Here is a 21,640-nt window from a genome sequence, read left to right on the forward strand (position 1 = left end):
TCTTGTACATATGTACAAGAGAGGCTCGAGTGCGAAACTTTTGAACGGGAGAGAGCTCCTCTTAAATTAATTTCGTTGTCAGTTCAACATAATCATTTTCTCCTTATTCTTCATTATGAGTTAGAAGGAGACTCTTGTTTATTTGAAAGGTTTATTTCAAATAAAAGCCTTCCGCTTGAAATGATCATGCAGTGCTTTTGTGACGGGAAAAGTCAATTAAGCTTGACTGGGTCTTTTATATTCATAATTTAATTTTTATTGTTCTCTTCGTCAATAGCGGTTTCCATTTCATTGCACTTCTTAATAAATTCTTGGTTGAAAATTGGCTTACTTTGATTCCAATTGTGAAATGGAAAAGAAATGAATCAAAATTGTTTGGCAAATAAGTTTTTGTTCTATATTATTTAAAAAAAATATATATAAAACGATATAAAACAACGAAAATAAAATCCTCCCAAAACACAACTGGTATGATAACTATTAATATATTTAATCACTTTAAATTTTCAAATAACTGAAAATCAACTTGACTTTAATAAAATAATCAATGAAATGGATTAAGTCATAATTTTGCATCTCACCTCTGCTGCAGTAACACTGTAGCAAGCGTCGTTGTCCGAGTGCTTATCATTGGCCGAGTCGTTCTGCGGCTGGTAGACCACTTTGGTGCCTAATGGCGGCGAGTCCTGCTTAAGAAGCGGTGAACTGTCTCCCCTGCGCCATAAATAATTCACCAGGGTAAATTCCAGCAGGGCCGAGAAAACGAATGTGGTGCACATGCCCATCCACACGTCCATCGCCTTCACGTACGACACCTGTTCCACAAACACCCCGGTTATTATTTTTTATTAGTTTTTGGAGCTCGGCCAAGCCAAGTGTCTTGTTGGCCCATGCCTCATATAAGTTAATTATATATCTCTTTCACATTTTTTTTTGTTACTTTTAATTATTATTATTAATTGCATGGAATAGTTTTTGACAAGGTTTTTGATTTACTTTTAACAATGATTGTTTTAGTTAAAAATACTTATTGGTTTTACATTCACTAAAAAAAAAACGCTGAAATTTCTACTGTAAACTTTAATTAATAATTAAATAAAAATCATCATTGATAAATACTAATAAATAATAAGAAAATTTATTAAATTCAAAATTATTATCACGCTTCTTTAAATTTAATTTAAATCTAATTGTTATTTATTTTTTTATTGAATTTCCAAAACAACGTAATCCAATTATTGAGATTTCATTTTGATAATATTCTAATTATTAAATGTAGCGCCAAATCTTACTTAATAATAATTTAAAGACAAAAATTCATATTTCCGAACTTCTTCTTTTTAAAATGTTATAATCATAAAAAAAATAAGCTGCTTTATTTAAATAGTGGAGTCTGATCTAATTCAAATTAAGTTTTAATTTTGAAAGATAAACATTAACGACATTAACAATAATATGAATTAAAATGTATGATATTCCTTTCTTATATATTTAGGAGGTCAAAAGTGAGTGTAATTCAATAAATTTTTTATTAAGAACTATATGAATTCCTTTTAGTAATTTCTACTTACTTAGCTTTTTTATCTAAAAAAAAAAAATAATTTCAACCTGTGGAAGGCCAGCCTGGATGCCGCTGGCCTTGGATGAAATGGTGAGCAGCGTGGTGACCCCGAGGGTGACCCGGGCTGGGATGGCCTCGACGTCGAGCCAAAACGAAACCCACGAGATGACCACGACCAGGATGGAGGGCAGGTAGCTCTGGACCAGGTGGTAGCCGATAGCCCTCTGCATGTGGAACTCGGCCACAAGGCAGCTGTACTCGCCTGCACGCATATAAATAAGCAATTTTTCCATTTTATCTCTTTCTCGAGGGATAACAAGCAGGTGCAAACAGTCAAAATTGAATTTGCGGCACTCAGATCGCAGATATATTAGGGTCTTTTCTCTCCAGGCACTGAATAAAGCCGGGCCTTGGCCAGCATAATTTGATTGCCTGCGGTGCAAAGGGGGTTGGGGAGAATGTGTGCAGGGATAAATCCTTGGCAGGTAGGACTGTGTAAATTACTCAGCCTTGTTTTGAGCCGCATTCTTGTTGAATATTTTATGGACGCTTTTGTGGGTGTTGCTCCAAAATGGAAATTAAATCTCGAATGAATACCTAGACTTGCAAATTAAAAATTTATTTTGCTTTTTTGCTCATTGATTTGTCCTAATCTTGAATTCAAAGAAAAATTGAATATTTAAAAAAATTTATTTAAACGTACACATAGATTTTTCTAGAAATTAATCATATAAAAAATGGTGACACAAATTCAACGTTAATTTTGTTTTTACTCTTACAATTCACGAATTGCAGTCAGGTAATTTATTGATTTCTTTAGGAGCGACGTGCCTTTAAGATCTGCCTACGACAGTAAAATAATTTATTTATTAATAAAATTACTATTAAATCGATGAGGCATAATTTATTTTTTAACTTGGGAATTTTATTTATAAAAAAGAAATTAATAAAAAAAATTAAAGCATACAATGAAATATTTGAAAAATATAAATAAATATTTAAAATGTATCATAAATTATTAATTATAAAATATGTTTAAAAACAACTCTGTAAGCACAAAATATGAAGTATAGAGCATAATAAATTTCATGCTCATGACACGCTGGGGTCTTGTGGTTGTTTTGGCCAAATTAAACTGCGCGTGGTGCAGGAAGTAAACGCGCACACTAATTAACAGTGGCACATACAACAGAACGCGCGGCAGTCAGGTGGAGCAAAAACATGCAGGCGACAACGTTTGCATTTCGTCGTGCTTTTTCTCTAGTTCTGCCTAATTCGCAAAGTGCCCGCAATAAAGTGAGGCAAAAAACGAAAATGGCTCTTGTTGGGCAGGCATGAAATATTTGTTGAAAACAAAAAGTGGAGAGAAGAGAGGCGCAGAGGGTTATTTCTCTAAAATCTCAACCGTTCCGCAGAAGAAATTTTGTCGGTGGAAAAAGGAATGTTTTGGCAGCCAGTTCCTTTTTATAACGCCGGCAAACCAAAAACCTACATTGTAAAAGTCTGGTGGGAAAAATGCTCATAATTTTTTAGAATTTAGTTAAATTAAATTAAATCGAGAGAAAAAAAGTTCAAATCCTTTAAAACCACCGTAGATAGATGATTTTTGAGGTGTTTTTTTACTCATGTTAAAATTAAATCCCTAGCTATGAATATTAATTCAAATTTTGAGCTTTATTGTGAATGATTGATATAACTTGAAGATCAAAAGCAAATTTGATATCGTCGGCTACGCGGCCAAATGGCCGATCTGGTAAATACCCCTGTGGGGAAAATGGCTAGTGGCCACTTTCCCCGTTGGGGAAAATGGCAGATGAGCATTTCCGGACAAATTTTTTTTATTGTTCCAATGCATTCAGTGTACAAATCTGCATCAGAAATAACCATAAAAGTATCAACTTTCTCAGTAGATGTCTCACTATCGCGAGTTAGGGGAGCAAAAGTAAGGCAGTGCCACGCCCCCTATACCAAGATCCACAGCATTCCCGCTTGCTGAATAATGCCAAAATTGTTTTAAATGCAATAAATGTTAAAAATAATGAAAATATCGAAAATAAAAAAAATATAAAAATAAAATTTTAATAAATTTAATAAAATACCTAACATAAATTAAGAAGTAAAATATCAGAATAAGCTGTAGTTTCGTCAATATTGTATTCCAAAGTGACAGCTTTTTCATGCATTTTGCATGATAATGCAAAAAATTCTTTAAAATAGATATAATTTTAAAATCAAATAGATAGTAAAATATAGATTTTATTATTAAAATATTTAACATGCAACCAGAAGCTTAATGTTGTATCCGAGCTAGATTTTACTTTACTAATTATTGCAATTTATAGTAAGTATTAGTAAAACTATTCATGAGATTATAATTAGAAGTGACGCCGGGTCATGTGAAATAAGAAAAAAATGCTTTTAATGCCAAAATTGTTTACTATTGTTCAAATAAAAGAATAAAATTTAAATTAATTGAAATAAAATAAAATAATAAAAATATTGTAAAATACGATGAATTAATATAAAATAAAATATTATTATCAAGTTAAATTGAACAAAGAAAAGCAGGAAATAATTGCATAAGTGGTTTGATTTCGATTGTATTGTACGTTTTACTCTTTCAGTGTGGAATTAATTCCCTTTAAATTTCTTACAACAGTGGTATATTAAGGTTTAAAAGAAAATTAAGTCTACCAAATTATCTGCAATAACATGCTGAACTTTGGTTCAAATTTTGAAATCTGAACATAGAAAATTAGAGCAGATAATCAGTTTTTTGCTTCTCCTGTAAAATTTAAAAAAAGGCTCATCTGCCATTTTCCCCAACGGGGAAAGTGGCCACTAGCCATTTTCCCCACAGGGGTAATTACCAGATCGGCCATTTGGCCGCGTAGCCGACGATATACTTTAAAAGTTAAAAATACAGTATATTTGGTACATTTAAGTTTGAATTCTATGGCAAATAGATTATAAAACAACTTATAAAATGGAAGTGGCAAAACTGTTTTTATTTTAAATATACCAATGATTTAAAAACATTTAGATATATTTTAACAAATAAGTTTGCAAACATGATTTTTTATAGAAATTTTAAGAAAAATTGAATTTCTTTTGGCATTTTCAATGCTTTTGCAATAAGTTAAAAACCACAAAAACATATTCTTCCAACTCTTAAGCTATTTGTCTGTGTCACTTTGACAGAAGTGAAAGAATGGAGATTAGGAAATGATTAATGATGAAAATATTGAAAAGTCTACAATGTGGTTAGTTTGGAATTTGTTGCAAATCAATCAAATTTTTATCTCCATGCAAAGAGAAATGAAAAAAACTTAATTTTGTAAAGAAAAGAATTATACGAACCGATGTGAAACTCCTCTTTGCAGTGCGACGCTTTAACGCTTCTGATTCTGAATTGCGGCAGCTTCAGGCCCTGGTACATGCGAACTGGTGAAGTCTCGTCCCACTTGAGAACCAATTCCGAGGTTGTTTTCGAAAAGGAAGCGATCTCCATTGAGCAAATTTGATCGTCCAGAGGGAACTTGTAGAGATCCATCATGCAGGAGAATGTCAGTTTCAGCCTGCAAACACATTTTCGTCACAGATTAATCTGAAAAATAGGTTCTTGCATATCTGAGCGAGCAAAGAAAAGGAGGAAGGCACTTTTGATATTTCTTTCGAAGATCCAATTAGCGTGACAGTAGCTCTGAAGTTGTGACTCTCAAACTTTTGTAGAGATAAATTTAAAAATTCATAAATGTAATTTTATTAATGTAAAAACGATTTTTAACCAATTCAACAAACTTTGACTCTGTATGGCTGCTAAATTAAAAGTTAAAAGTTATATTTTTTCTTCTGTTATTTCATTTTATCCTCCTGACGTTTGCTATTTATATTTTTATTTAATTAATGTAAATGATTTTCGCCCTTTCAAGTCTAAAAAATCAACATGAATTCAATCGACTCAATTTATTTCAGCACAAAAGAAAACTCATTTTTCCAGAGCGTTGGAAAGGTTTTTACTCGATGAATGTAGTTGTAATTAGTGGTCAGCTATGAGAATTTTCCAGCTTGCAATCGATCAATAAGTTTTAATCAACTTTCAATCACAAAACTATTGGCAAAATCAACAAACATTTCAATTTACTTTCTGTTTTTTGCATGTGCCGGCAAATTGAAAACGACGTGCAGCCGATGCTTGTTAAAAAGCATCCTGCCCGACACACCTGTCCAGCGGGTTGCGCACCACCGAATTGTGGTTTACGTTTACATACAAAAGCGAGCGACAGAATGAAAACATAAAAGCGAAAATTCTAATCCTTCCAAATTCAGTCGCACTGTCTGTAGCACCCTTTTGTGAAATGGAAGTGCGGGCCAGGTAAATATCAACTGTTGTTAAATTCCAAATTCCAACGGGGTGGACTACAATCGAGAGAAATGACACACAAGAGAGAGAGAGGTTGCAGAAGGAAGCAAAATCCAGCCAGCAGTCTAATTTTAACTGGATGCTCATTGTCGAGACCCAACAGTTTGTAGTAGTGCCCCATAGAGAGCAGCGACTGTATTATTATTACCTTAACATGTAGAGGATTTTCCCATCTGGCGCGACTCTGATAAGGACGTTAGGAACAGTCACATACTGGAACTCGGCGTGCTTGGCATTAGCGAAGAAAACCTTTGTATGAGACAATGTTATCCTGATTAAAATGTGCGAATGTGAAACAAAACAAGGAGGATTTTTCCTTGAGTAACTCGAGTTTTTTTTTAATATTTATTTCTGTTATTGTAATTTCAAAGTTTAGCAAAGCTCCATAAATATTTTATATCAATTTGGAGTTTCTGTATATTTGCTCCTGTTTCATCTCCTTTCCCTTTTCCATTTCTTATTAATTTTGTAATTTTTTGTCCATTAGCACACAATAATTACTTTAAAATGAATGGCATTTGTGCATTTAACAACAATTTCTAAAATAAAGTTTTACCCAACATTTTGCTTCCGAAAATCTCCTCAAATCTATTTTGAGAATAAAAATTAAGATATCATCTTATTTAATTTTAAAAATATGTCAACATATTTTTTAGTAATATCAAATTAATCAATCGTTTCAATAAAAAAATTTTAATCAACTAGAACATTAATAAAAAGTGAGAAGAAAACTCATTTTTTAAAGCTTGCCAAATCAGAAAAGTATTTCAACTCCTATTCTATGTTTTCATAGTAACTGACAAGGACAAGCTTGGCATGTTTTCATTTGAAATTGGGTAAACAATGTATTTCACCTCAGGCTTCCAAATCCGCTGCACAAGGTTGGGATCATTCAAGTCCATGGCTCTTGTCAGATGCTTATTTTTGAGGCGCGAGTCGACCCAAGTCTGTTGCAGGTACAGATCGACCTGGTAATCCTGCGGGCGAAAATTGTAACTCGACTCTCTTGTGGCAACGCAACATAATAAGAAAACACGAGAGGTAGGGATTTGGTGGTAGAAAATTCAAATTTCGCCTTTCATTTCATTTTTCCGGTTTACAAGAAAGGGTCCAGGTAAGCAAAAAATTGACGTTTTTTATATTTATGCGGACAAAAATAAAAGGGTCTCTTTTTTAACAACAGATTTTACAGCCGGGCAAGATGCCACGGTTTAAAAGCGAATCGATAAAATATTTTATCACGGAAGAAGAAAGATATATCAAGAGGGACCAGGAGTTACCATGGTCGAGGGGTTGATGGAGCCAAAGCTGCGGATGTAAATGTCGCACTGAACTTCCGTGGGGATGCCTGCAGAAAATTAATGGATCTATTAATAAAAGACCAGGAAAGGAGATTCTTGTTTTACTAGAAAATTCGTGATTTTTTTTAAGTATCAAAAATATCTAAAGGAGTGTGAAAATATTAAATTTTTTTATTGAAGACACAAATTGATGCCGTTTTAGAAGAAATATAAAAGATTGATGAGTTTTCTTTATTCCTCATTACATCATAAATTATTAAAAAGTGAATTTTCCAAAATATTGTTGACCGCCTGATTTGTAAGTGCATTCGATGAACATAACACTATTACTTATATTACTTATCGATCATAATTTCTGATTTATTACTTACTTGAATTAATAAAAAACACTAGATCAATGGGAGCTCATACATCAATGGAATTTGGGTTTTCATTGTTTGTGGACTAATCAAATATGGTTCCACCAAACTGGTACCATCTCTGATTGTCTAACAACACTGATAAATAAATATCAACGTTCGTACCAGTACCCACTGCAACATATTTTCATTTCCTGACTAAATTTTTTTTACACTGGTATAGTTAGTTTTGTTACATTCTTTATGAATATCAGTATTAATTAAAAATTTTTGTAAGTTTGATATTAAATAACATAAATTGGTAAATAAATTGCATATAAGATAATAATCAAACAAAGGTTGGACAAAAATTAAAACCTTTTTTTTTAAAGTATAGACAAAGTTTAAACAAATAAGAATTATGCAAATGAATTTCTCACTAGAGCCAACTCATTTGCAATTTGCTAACATGGTTTGCCGATTTTGGGAAGGTGCGATAAATAAACCCTATCCCCCTTGTGACATTCCGAATCCGTGAGCTCCCATAAATTTATACTCCTCTTGCACTTGTTAGGGGTTGGTGGAAAATGTCTCCAGCCATTTAACTATGTTGGCGAGGAGCGAGAGCGCGCAATTAAACGAAAGCAATTTGGCTCACCGAGGTTGTTGGTTGGCGTCGCCCGTCTGTCATATTTCTTCAGAAGTGCGTCTAATATTTGCAGATTGCTCAAGTTTTGCCATCTGGAAATGACAAGCAAGCAAGCGGCTCTCGATTACAAAGGCTGAAGGAAAGCCGTGCCCAAAGGTTAAGGTACAACAGCCACCAGGCAACTTCACTTACTTCACACTTCAAAACCATAATAATATGTCCTACGCTACAGTCTTTAATTAACTGATATTGTGCCCTTGTTTGTTCATGAAACATTGTATCATTTACTTTATAATATAGAAGAACAAGCTATGTTTCTATGTGAATGTGTGGAATCGTCTAATTATTTGTTCTCCATTTAGAGCTTGATAAAATTTTTATTGTAAATAGTTTATGGTTTCTAGATTTTACCAAAATTCGTTAATTTTGGATAAGTAAAAATTAAATTTGGAATCAAGTGTTTCCAACACTTGGCTAAGTAACCAGTGTAAAATTTACGACATATTACTCGCGTGGTTAAACCCCGCAGCTCTGTAATTTACAAAAATGCATGCACTGAGACATATTTTCACAACAAGCCTTATATTTCCACTGGAGAATGCGGTGGTTGGAGCGAAAATTAATTAATGGGCGCCAACATATGTGCAGCCGGAATAGTTAAAAGTTTGGCCTTTTAATTAAATCGCATTCGGCCTGGTTGTGCAATGACCCACTCATTATTTTTTCACCTCAGGGAGTCGTCGTCGTCCACGTGCGGTGCGGCAGTTGTGGTGTTTGTGTATCTGGAACAGAGCAGAACGAAAAAGTCAGAAAAAAAACTCTAGATGTAGGAAACAATTAAGCCGGAGGAATTATCCAACTTGGGGCAGTAAAAGCCAATTTCATTCGGCAATTAAAAAGAGGGAGGATATTTAACGTCCGCCATAAATTCATTTGTTTTTAGATCTCCTCTGCAATAAAACAGCGCGCGTCACTTTTTTATCTTATTTTCTACACCACACACGTGAAGTTGTGCTAATCTATTGCGCTGGATGCTGGACTCCTCTCACAGGAATTGCGAAATGAGTTTCGCTGCCGTTCTACCGTGGAATTTGCTGACGGCGACACACACCTAAGGTTAATGAAAGGACAGCCGACAGCCTATACACGCGCAAGATCTTTTCATTTCTTTCCACATAGAGAGTAAAATGTTTTAAAAGTGGATTATAAAAATGAGATTCAATAAAGAAATTTAATTATTTGTGGCAATGGTTAAAATACATCGGAGGTTTAAAGTTTTTAATTTGTTAAATTGATTTAAAATAATTCTATTTTTTTCTTACTGTTTCATCTGTTTTATTTTCAATTTGCAGAAATTTTTAAATTAATTAAAGTCATTATCTGTTAGGATCTCAATAATGAAATTTAGATTCGTTGTGATTTTACTGCCCCTTTTATGGCATTTTCCATTTAAATTTGCTCATGGAAAAAAAATGGGATTTTACAAAATCAACAAGCGGACTGCAAAAAACGGGCTTATCTTCCTTAAAAAAACAAACATGTCTCTCATAATCAGCTTCAGCAAATCTCTGCAGCCCTTTTTTGTGTGACAAGAAAGTTATAAAATAAGACTGGTATAGTCGTTTGTTTTTTAAGTGAAGGCTTCACTGTGAAGTTGTAACAAGAATAAAATCATAATAAGAGATATGAAATGCTATATATTTCATTAAAAGACTTATCGCTTATTGTATTCTTTAAGATCAAGGTTCAAAACGTAAAAAATTAAGTTATGTCAAGTAAATACAAAAATTCAATAAATAATAAATAAAGGCTCTTGATAGAATTTTGTTTTTAAACAGAAACTCCATTAAATATTTTGTAAGTCTATTTTAATTAATTTTAACTCCATTCACAACAGAGATTTGCATCAGCAGCTTTCACAATTAAGACATAAAAAAACTGAAAAAACTCCAAAATATCAACAATTTTGATGGAACTACGTTCAATTTAATATTTTAAGTACCAAATCTGACAATAATGGGTTCAACGTTTGATTACCAAACGGATTAAAAAAATTAAAAATAATTCAAAGTACATCAAAGTCATGGATCTATTTTATTAAATGGAAAAAAAGTATTGAAGTTTAATTTTAACGAATTATCTAGGTACGTATTGAATGCAGTAAAAGTTTGAAAACAATTTAAAATTATTTGGGAGATACTGCACGTTTCATTTAAAAAAAAGCAATTTTCGAAAGTAACACTCGAGGCAAGGTGAGCAGCTTTTGCAACTTTTCAGCGCAAACTTTTGTCGCGACATCAAAGAGGAGTAAAAAGGAAGAGAGCATTTCCTGTCGCAGCGCAGAGTGTGTCACTGGCAGTCGAGTTTCGCTCCAAGCCTATCATCCTTATCATTTGATAATTTCGCTCTTCTGGCAAAGAGCAACGCAAGGCACCAAAGCTTGCACACACACGCTCGCCTCGCATGTGGTTGGAGATTCGAATATTACACGGTTTTGCATCTCACTGCAAACGCGGCCAGTGCTAAATTCTTATCTACCACAACCAGGGCGACCGGTTTAATTTTGAAACAGGGGAGCGAATTGTGGGACATCAGGAAAGATCCAGGAAAATATTCCAATGCCCTATTGTGTTTCAAATTTAATTTCTGACAGGGAAATTACATCAGAGAGATAGGATTCTGGCATGCACCAAAATGTATCACCTAGATAATTTGGAGAGATTCTGGAGAGATTGACAACATAAAATTCAGAAGGAAAAAATTTTAAAAATTCATAAAATTTCCAAGAATATGTAACATTCATAAGAATTGAAAATCCAATATTGTTTTTTAAAACTTCTGTGTTTGTAACCGAATTGTAATGAAATATTCAGTTCTAAAATTTTGGTGATTTTATATAAAAATCGCGGATGAGAATCCAGAATAATCGGCATCTTTTGGATCTTTTGTTTTTATTAAAATTTTCAACATATTTAAATTCTTTAGAAAGAGATTCAAAGTTTGCTTTTCCCTCATTGTTGCAGAGAGTTGTTTGAAATTGTCACCAATAATTACGTCTTGCTTGGAGGCAAAAGGCAAAAGCTGTTTTTTTTTTCTCTAAAAACTTTAAAATTCCCTGCATATTACTCCTTTTTTTATCTTAAAACCAGCCATGAAATTTTATTCTCAGTTTGCCAGCAGTACAACATTATAGTATATTGCAAGGATGCTAAAACAATGTAGAACTTGTGCGTCCAGTTCACTTTCTCTCTCTCATTCCGCATTAAGTGTTGCGTCAAGCTTGGTTTTCCACACGCATGGAATTCAGGCAAAATAATAAGCCGCCGGAAGGAAAGACGGTCCGCGGAGACCAAATAATATAAAAGCTGTCTCTCGACTTTGGTGATATATTGCAGACAGGCTGAAGGAGTGGAACTAAACCTCATGGCCAGAGAGACTTTTTCTTTCGCATAGCTTCGCCGCGAGATTATTTGACAAAAGGAATCGCTGAGAAAAACTGTTATTTTTTGCTGCCCAGTAAGCAGTTTCTTTCTCAATCGGCGACGTAAACACAAACACAGAACTTTCCGCACTTATTCAATTTGTCAAATGATAAATCATCAACGAAAAACAAATTGATTAAAAAAGTCTAAATGAAGTATTTAAAAAGAATAATTAAATTAAATTTGAAAAAAAAGTAGAGTAAATTTGGAAATAAATTCACCAAAATCTGTCCAAATTAAAAAAGAGTCTCTGGATTTTCATTCTCCGTGATTTACTCCTTTTTAAAAGAAAAAAAATCAAAAATCCAGCTGGCCCAATAGAGAGTAATAAGAGTCCACAATTTTGACTTTGCCAAACATATAAAAGAAAATTAATACTTCAATGCTGTGCTATAGCGATTCTTTTTTATTTACTGTGTAGCTTTTCCTTATTATGATATTTTTACTGCGATAAATTGCCCTATGCACAGCAGATGCCCTCAATGCAGGTCATAAAAGTTGTTTCCGTGAGGTGGAAATATATATTTTCGCAGCAACGAAGGGAGAACATATTGGATTTGCGCCAAGAGGACGTTTGTGCATTGCAGTGGAATTACAAGTTTTCCTGTGGGATGGAGAGCCAATGTCTTGAGATGACTCGAATTCATTTGGAGATCGCGAGACACGCACAGTTTTCCCTCTGTCGTTCCCTGCCTCCAAGCTATTATTATTCTGTCAATAGGGAACGCCGCCAATTTTCAGTTGTCAATTTTTAACTAATGTGGAAAAGTACGTGACAAAAAAAATTGCAAACGTTGATTTTTCTAAACCCAGTTAATTTATAGCTCAACAAAGGTAAAATATAATAATGCAACTCAAGACACTACAATATTGAATGGAAATGACAAAAAAAGATAATAGAAAGATAAAATAAAATAAATGTATAAAATTTAAATGAGGTACTTTTTTAAGTGCAAATATAAGGCCAATTGGCAACTTTTAAACGTCAAATTTTTACTCGATTTGAATTTACCCGACCGAATTTTTTGAGAGAGCTTTACAAATTTTAGATTATGGGATTTGCTAGTGCTTACTTAGCATGTGAATACATATTATATCCCATTAAATTTTAAAACTTATTTTTTTATAGATTTCAACAACCAAAGTTTTTTAGAGGCATAACATTTCACTCCAATTAAAATTAAGATACAAAAAATAAAATGCTTGTGCATTTTTCAAGAATATGAATATTATAGCGTACCCAATAACTAAAAAAGTGTTATTTAAAAAATTAAATAGAGAGATGAGAATTTTAAAAAAAAATTAACATTATTTCATTGCGTTTCCTCAGCCAATTTATTAAACAGACCAGTTACTAAAGATTGGCAATGTTCCCTACTTAGTACTCTTCTGCAGAGGAATTTTAGCATCATCTTTTACTTCCTCTTGGCTTGCTCTCTGCCCGCGTCATGCAGAAGATTTCCCTTGCGCGATAATATGCAAATGGATTTGCAAGATCGCAGCGCACAAATTAATCCAAATTTTGCTCTCAAGCATAGACATACCCCCAGGCAAAAAGCACAGAATTAATCGTGCATAAATTGCACGCTTGTACACGAGTAAAATTTCTATCTCCACTATAGCTGCTTCCGTTTGTAAAGGCCTAATTTTAATTAGAACAAATATCCGGCGCTGAATAATAATCCTGCCCCGATTACTTTTCATATATGAGCGCACGGTTGATGAGATTTTAGATAAGACCATGCTTTGCGCATTAAAATGATTATTAATGTGGTCTTATTTTAAATTTTAAAAATATGGAAATTAATTTATCAGCTTTTCATAAAAAAGCAACAAAGAAGGTAATTTAATTTTTTTTTTATTTGATAATGTTAGGGATTAATATGGAAATATAAAATAATATTGGAAATGTAACAAAATATTATGATATTTGAAGATTAATGGGGATATTCAAAATGCTTAGTTATTTTATATGGGAATTGCTCTTACGTATTTAGCATGTGAATATCCCCAAAAAATTATTTAACATTATTTAATTAATCAGTTTTTAATATCTTATTTTAATTATTGTTGAAAAGTGGAAACCAGGTTCCTTGTTGCAAACAAAAAGTGTCGCCTTTGGTGTCAGTTGTCCTTTTATTTTTCAATTTTCTCCTGGTTTCAATTTTTCATGAATTTGGAGTGCTTTCAATATTGCTGTTTTGTTCCAAGTTGTTACAAAAATTTTACGTTAAAAACAAATTATTGTTGGGAGGGAAATATTGAATGGTTGGACAAGAAATCACCAACACAGCAAAGATTGTGCTTAACTTTTGATATCAAAAAATACCTTATTCGCTGCACCACTGCAGTCAGCCTTTGCTGGTGTAGAATTTCATATATAAGTCAATTTAATTTTAAATTAAAATTTACCTTCAATATCAATTCAACCATCGATTAATAAAAATTTTGTGTGGAGAGTTGAAAAAAATGCTGTTTCTCTTTTGGAAATTATAAAATATATTTGACAACATTTTGAAATAGTGTTTAAAATTAAATTTTTCCTTTTATCAGACTGCTAGGTTTATTACGACAACATTTTTAATTAAGTGAAGACATTTTCTTCAGGTTTATTGGGTGATCGGGAAAAAAATTTATATAATTTTAAGGCCAGAAATTTATTTCCCATCTTTGGCCATTGGACGCAGGTAATTAAATCACGTGGCCCGATTCAGCTATTCAATATTTAATCAGCGCGTTAATGAAAAAAGTTGGCTTTTTATGGCGCACGCCATTAAAGCGTGGGTGCGGTGGAACACAATATATGCAAATGAGGCAATCAAGCGTGCGGTTAGGGCGCGCGTTATTATCAGAAGCGGCCGCCGACTACCAATTTCAAAGTTTGCTGGTCGCGCTGCTCGATGCATATTTCAAATAATTAGAAAAGTGATCAATACGTTTGGTCAACTGGTGATTTATATTTCTGTGGTGGAATAAATTTTAAATGTCCAATTCCTCCCATTGCTCTTCGGTTGACGTTCAGCACCAATAATAAATATGTCAACGCCGATTGACAAGAGTGAACAATGCGTTGGCACGGCTGCTACTAAAATAATTCATTTTTACAGTCATTTGTGATCAAACATTATGTTTTACATGTTTGCTCCTTTTTATTGAAATTCATCACTGCGTTAACACCTTATTTTTCATAGAGATTTATATTTATTTTGTGTCTTTATATCATACATGGGTGCGCTCAACAATTTTGCGCTCGCGCTCGCGCTCGCGATCACTGGCAACAGTGCGCTCGCGCTCTGCGCTCGCGATCAAGATTTTGAAAATGTTGCGCTCGCGCTCTGCGCTCGCGCTCAAATGTTTAAAAAGTCTTGCGCTCACGCGTTGCGCTCAAAAATATTTTTATCCGAGGAAAAAGTGCGACTTTTTAGAAATTTTTTTAATATAACAAAAAATACATGCAATTGGAAATGATAAAGTTGAAGTTAAATCACCAAAATTGGGATCAGTTTTGAAGTTTTTGGTATAACAACACTGTTTTTCATTACAATTTTTGATCAAATTCGGGAATTTTTACTCTTGGTTTGAGCGCAAAATGAGCGCAATTGAGCGCTGCGCTCAGCGACCAATGCGCTCGCGCTCTGCGCTCGCGCTCACGATTTTGAAAATCGTGCGATCGCGCTCTGCGCTCGCGCTCATGAGCGCAGAGCGCGAGCGCAGATCGCAGAGCGCAAAGTGCGCTCTGCCCATGTATGCTTTATATATACTTTTTTAGGAACAAATGAGAGTTTCTTAATAATAGGTGATGAAGAAAAATTGTTCAGGTTGACTGAGACACAAATTTAATAAATCTTCCGTAGTCTTAATACTATTCCCTCCCCTCCGTTGTTACATCTGTTTGCATCAGCCTAACGAGCTCAAAACTTGAGTAAATGAAATATTTATGAAGCCGCCTGGGATTACTTTGAAATGTTTGGAAACAAAATCTCTTTCGTCACATTGAAAGCTTGAAGATTATTGCAAACAAGTGAATTTCAAACTAAAGCAAACAACTATTAGTTTATTTACAATATCCTAGGAGAAATACATTCCTTGGGAATTTTCTTGTTTTTAATTAAGATTTTTCGTTCCAAGTATAAAGGTGCAATACTGGTTTTAATGCTGGTTTTAAAAAAAGCTGATAACAGGTGAATATTTTCTAAATATGTTAAAAACCGACGAAAAATTTGTGATTTTTTTTTATCAAGTAGATGATTTCAGGTTATTCTAAAACCTCACTTTAAGCTAATATAAAAATTTTATGCCAATTTTCCTATCCCTAAGTCAACTTAGCAAGTGAGCGAAAGAAAAAGTGTGTTGCCGAGAGTGCGAAGTGGAGCGCTAAAAGCAAGCTTGTTCGACGCGTCGCGAGTTATTGTTATGCACTCGGATCGTCTCCAGGGCCGGCCATTACACTAATGCCTCGGTAGATGAATGAGGCTGGTGTGACTGCGGAAAAGTGCACAATATTTCTGCTCCAAGGGAAAAATAACCGTCGGCGGTGGAATGATGCTCTCTTTCCTGCAGCTATGTTTAGATGACGGAATATCGAGGTCGCGCGGGAATAACTGGCAGTGAAACACCAATGCATCAGGTATTGCGAATTACACTTGTTTGTTCACCTCTCGTGCCACGTTTGCACTTCCGATCGGATATTAAATGATGGAGTGCAAACAAAGCTGCGACCTCCCCATTGACAGGAGGTCTGGTCTGTTTGATAAATACACCTCAGTAACTGCAAAATCAACTGCTCGTAAATATCAATGTTTGCTTTATTTACTTACTAATCAGAATTTTACAGAAGAACTGAAATTCCGCTTTTTTTTAGATTTCCTTACTTATCACCAAAGGTTGAAATTGAAGTTTTTCAAGTAATACATTCATGTATTTCTCTTCAACTTGCAGTTTAATTAATACACAAAAGTTCCCTTTCCGCACAGAGGTTTTTTCGCTTTGCTATGATATCTTCTATAATGTTCACTATAGGCAGCGATTTTACGGGAAAATTTATTTGGGCTCGACCTGTTACGAGTTTTATCTTTTACGATTTGGCAATAAAGTTTTCCTCGCATCAGTACACAAAGAGCATTATTGTGAGAGAGGACATAATCGTTCCAACCAAAGACTAGATTTCACACCACCGAAAGGAATGAAGAGCAAAATTACATAAAAAAAGAGACGAAGGCACATGAAAAAGCCATTTCTCGTTGGAATCAATGATGAGCGTGGTGGAGACTTTATTGGTGCAAAAGTTGGGAACGCTGCCAAACCTTCATCAGAGTAGGTATTCAGACGTAACGACTAACGATTCATTATTATACTATTAATCACCCAATCCGCGTGAAGTTAGACGTTCAATTGGACGCATTAGATTTTCAAAGGCTCGTTTATTTTACACAAAAATTAATTTCTAAAGAAAATATTTAAATAAAAGATACAAATTATACGTTGGTCAAATAAACAAGGTTTCAGCAGAAAAATGATTGAATATGTCCATGTATTTTTGATGACAAAATTGATGAAATAGTGCTGTACTCGCAATAGATTCTCTCCAAAATGAGAACTTTGTATGAATATATTTAAAAAAGAGGAACAATCTGTTATGAATTCGGTGTCCAAAAACATTTTTAACCAGAGCAACAAAAATAGGTAAATTAACAATCAACAGCTGAACATATTTTAATTGCTAACGATACATGTAAATGAAATTAATTTTTCTATAATAAAATTTTTTATTTTTGCTACACAAAAACTATTGTATATTATTAAAGAAATATGAAGTTTGAAATTGAATCTGCTTTCAAACCTACATGAAAAGAAAATTTACTGAATGAGGCCTTGATGTATATAAATGTGGGAATTGAACACTGGACGAATTCAATGTCATGCGTGATTGAATAATTCGTTTTACAATTGACAAAAAGTCAAAGGCAGGCATGCAAAACACGTGTAGACCACGGACAACTAAATTACCATCACGATTTAATTAATTGTCCTCCGCACGACAAATTAAATTCGAATATAACGGTGCTGGGTAATGAGGTGGAAAATTTCAGTCCACTGAATCCACAATAAATCGTGGCCTGAATCCTGAATATTCCGCGAATTAATTGCATAATCGCGCTTTCTATGAATTCGCTTCAAAAAACCTTGGCACGGATAATATAATGGTGAAAAGTCTAATTTTTCTAAATAAAAAAGTGACAATAAAAGTAGTTAATACTAGCAAAAGAGTTCCAAAAACATATATTTTATATCAAACCACTTTTTTCTCATAAAATTCTGTAAAATTAAAGTTTAAGAAAATTAATCTCAAAAAAGAGAAGTTACTTGGAAGTAAAATGTATTATATTTCCTTAAAACAACGGAAATTTGTAAAAAAAAATTCTAACGGAAGCACTAGCAAATAAAAAATATATTCTCCAAGAAATCACTTACAAAGCCTTAATTAACCAATAATTTTAAAGGAATGTATCAAAATATTTAAAAAAAAAAAAAAAAAAAACTCCAAAAGGCACTTAAAAGTTTTGTTATAACAGTTGATAACAGTGAGTCGTAAATATTTTTTAATTGACATGAATTGCAAAGATCGATTGTCCGCTTTAATTCTGGAGCGTTGAAAAAAAAACACTTTTTGCGCCGTCTAGGCATGGGAGAAGTCAGCAGCTGTTGCTACTCCATTTTTGCATACCGATTAACGTGATGAAAATAAATAGCAGCACCACATTTGGAGCACAAAGAATCTCAATATTTTTCAAACAATGACGAATTGCTCCTAAAGCAAGTGCCAAGAGAGCGGCGCCGCCAGCAGAATTCTGCATTTTTTTATTACTGAGAGAGAAAGTAATGAGGCCAAGCGTAATTTTTCATGGCGGGGCCTAATTATGACAAGCCCTTTTCGAAATTCAAAGACACAGTGAAAGGGCTTGGCGCACTGAACACCCGGTGCTAATTCAGTTGGGTTTTTTAGTCCCTCTCCAAAACGCACAGCAAGAGTATTTTCTTTGCATATATGAAGTACACACTGTGAAATTAATTAACTCCGTGGCGTCCGCAACGCATGTAGTTAATATTTAATTCAGCACTTTCTGTACTTGTCTTTTTTGTTTTAATTAACTGTGATATGATATGCATACACACAAAAATTACAAAAGTTTGTTTTAAGAACAAAATTGATTCCTTGCAGGATTGAATTTATGACAATAATTTACTGAAAGTCAACAAAATATTATTTTTTTCTTTGCTTTCTCAAGCTTATGAGATTACTACAATACAGCGATTATACTTAATTTTAAATATTAAATGTATAATCAAACCAAGTCAATGATAGTACAAAAATAGGCTATAATATTATTATATTAATAAAGAAGTATGTTTTCTTACCTGCATGCTATTCTCCGCTAAAGAAATGAAAAAGGAACGTGCTATTTCCGTTCAGATTTAACTCAAATCGTTTTTTATCCTCCCTTTCTACACACGCTGGCAGCTCAGAGTTTTTTTTTTCAAATTTAAAACAGAAAAGGGGACAATGCAAACAAAAACGCAGCCACTCATTCAAAGCGCTCCCTATATTTACATCAATGGTGGCCTTTGACAGGAGTTTTTGCAGCTTTCAAATATTCAAAGCAATTTTAATGGTGCGGTATTTATTGATGAAAATACGGTCGGAAAACGTCGGCAGCGGAGCGTGACTCGATCAAAAATTGATCACAAAGATTTGAAAATGCGAACGGACAACTTTTAATTAGAGGACTCGGTGCTTGCAAATGTGGTCTCGGCCAAAACCAACGAGAGAGCAATTATTCGACCGTCAAAAGCAGCAGCCTTTGTGTGCACCTTTGACCTCAAAGAGCCGATTTCGTTTTGGAGAAAAAACAAAGATTGTTTGTTAATCAGCCCGAGGTAGGCGAGCGAGAAGCACGCCAGCGAAAGAAGCTTCTTAAACGCACTTCCAAATTAAATTTCTTCCTCCTCGCGCTGGAATTTTAACTATAGGCGTGAATAATTTAACCGGGATTTGCATGTTGTTCTTTCACTAGACAATCTTTACAGCAAAACGTGTGCCTTTCATCACGACACTCGTCCAAGAAATGTTAATATTTGATAAATAGAACAAACATACCTTGTCTCGCTGAAAATAATTTTATTAAAAAAGAATTTTCAATTAAAACATATTTTTAAAATTTTTTTTTTAAAAAATCCAACTTTTTGTGGTTTTTCACCAACTTACAATGTGTCAGAAAAATTTAAATATATTTATGTCATTTTGCTGAAAACTATATATTTTCAATTTTTTTTATCCAGTTCCCTTGAATCCAACAAACGACAGATCACTCACTTTCTTCCTTCAAAATTCTTACTTTCTGAATTCGGCACTGGTGTGGCTACCACCAGGCACCATAAGACCTGGTTTTCATCACGCCTCAATTTTTGCACCTCAGCACGCGTCCGCCCGGCCCTCCGCACCAGCACGCATTTTTAATTAAACCCGCGATGCACTGCGAGGAGCCAATTTGCATTTACCTCGAAAGTAGTGCTTCTAAATTTTGTTTATTTATCAAAGCCGTTTCGTGCGCCAAAGAGAATTCTGTAAAAAGGAACGAGATGAGCAATTTGAATTTGAAATTCGTTTCTCTTTTGCAAAAAAGAGATTCCTTTGTACTGACGTAAAAAAGAAATAGGTTGTAGATAGAAAGAAATATTTTTCCCCCCAAAAAATGTTCCCTTCGCAATAATATTTTTTTACTGCCAGGGCGAAATTTTTATTGCTCTGCGCCAGTTTTGTGCCGACTATGCGGAAAGTGCAAATCGTCAAGCTTGTTATGCAGGCAGGGCACGGCTGGATTTCATAGTTGCATACCTCCGTGGGGCAATAATAAAATTGAGACAATATTATCTTGACCCTCATGTTTGAAGTTCTAAATATAATATGTATACAATTTGGTCAATTTGGGTTTGCATGATTAAGATAAAACTATTATAGTAACACAAATTTCCCTAGTTTGAATGTCATTAAATAATATTAAATAATGTTTCAACCGTTTCAACGGATTTGTTTTTTTTTTAACTTGGATTTATATAATAATGAAAATTTGAGACTAATTTTTCGTAATTATTAGATGAACGCATGATTTCTATCTCCATCGTTCATGGTTATGTTTATTTAAAAATAAAATTAAGAAATAAATTCTACATTCTTTGAAAAATTCATATTAAACACCACATTTTTGCACTTCTTCAAAAGACACTAATACATAGCATTAAGGCATAATAATAAAATTATATTATATTCTATAATTCTCTAAAATTTAAATTTATTTATAAGATTTTTACTATTATCTATTGAAAAAATAAGCATTGTGAAACATTTAACGTGAATTTCTTCCAGTGCTTATTTATTTGTGCATTTCTTTTCAATAATTTATCTTTAAAGCACCTCAAAAGGTTTTAAAATTTGTTTAACCATATTTTTTTATTGATTACAAACAAGATTTAATAAGACGTAAGTCTCAAAAAATCTGATGTTAGCTCGATTGTGATTTTGGTGATTCTTAAAGTTTCTTCTCTCTGAAATTAAATATCATCGTGTCCTTCCTCCTTCAAATGCAAGAAGAAAAAAAACGAGGAAAGCGGCTCTGTTGCCGTTGTTGAATTTTCCCCATTTTCCTTCTCTATTGACTGAAGGTTGTTTAACAAGCTGTCCCTTTTATCATTATATCAGCCTGAACGTGCGTCTGAATGAAAGGGGTCATACAATAAAACCCTCGCTGTATACTTTTGTTTCACTTTTTTTTCTTCATTTCTGCCGGTTTCTGCGAAATGTAAGGTCGCGTCTAAATTACTCATTAATTGT

At 33.6% G+C, this 21,640-nt stretch overlaps 1 protein-coding gene across 1 annotated transcript in view; it reads right to left on the minus strand.

The window, feature by feature from the left end:
- The window catches only part of LOC132194282 (glycine receptor subunit alpha-2-like), a 38,229-nt gene that overhangs the window by 1,753 nt on the left and 14,836 nt on the right, over positions 1-21,640 (minus strand). The window contains exons 3-10 of the mRNA XM_059615456.1: positions 9,001-9,054; positions 8,282-8,364; positions 7,265-7,332; positions 6,839-6,961; positions 6,133-6,233; positions 4,922-5,139; positions 1,609-1,823; positions 582-815 (exon numbers count right to left, since the gene is read on the minus strand). Coding sequence (XP_059471439.1) covers positions 582-815; positions 1,609-1,823; positions 4,922-5,139; positions 6,133-6,233; positions 6,839-6,961; positions 7,265-7,332; positions 8,282-8,364; positions 9,001-9,054 — 1,096 coding nt within the window. The remainder of the gene's footprint in view (positions 1-581; positions 816-1,608; positions 1,824-4,921; positions 5,140-6,132; positions 6,234-6,838; positions 6,962-7,264; positions 7,333-8,281; positions 8,365-9,000; positions 9,055-21,640) is intronic.

This window comes from Neocloeon triangulifer, unplaced genomic scaffold (genome assembly GCF_031216515.1).
Source record: "Neocloeon triangulifer isolate White Clay Creek 2 clone unplaced genomic scaffold, ASM3121651v1 ptg000001l, whole genome shotgun sequence".
Lineage (NCBI taxonomy): Eukaryota > Metazoa > Arthropoda > Insecta > Ephemeroptera > Baetidae > Neocloeon > Neocloeon triangulifer.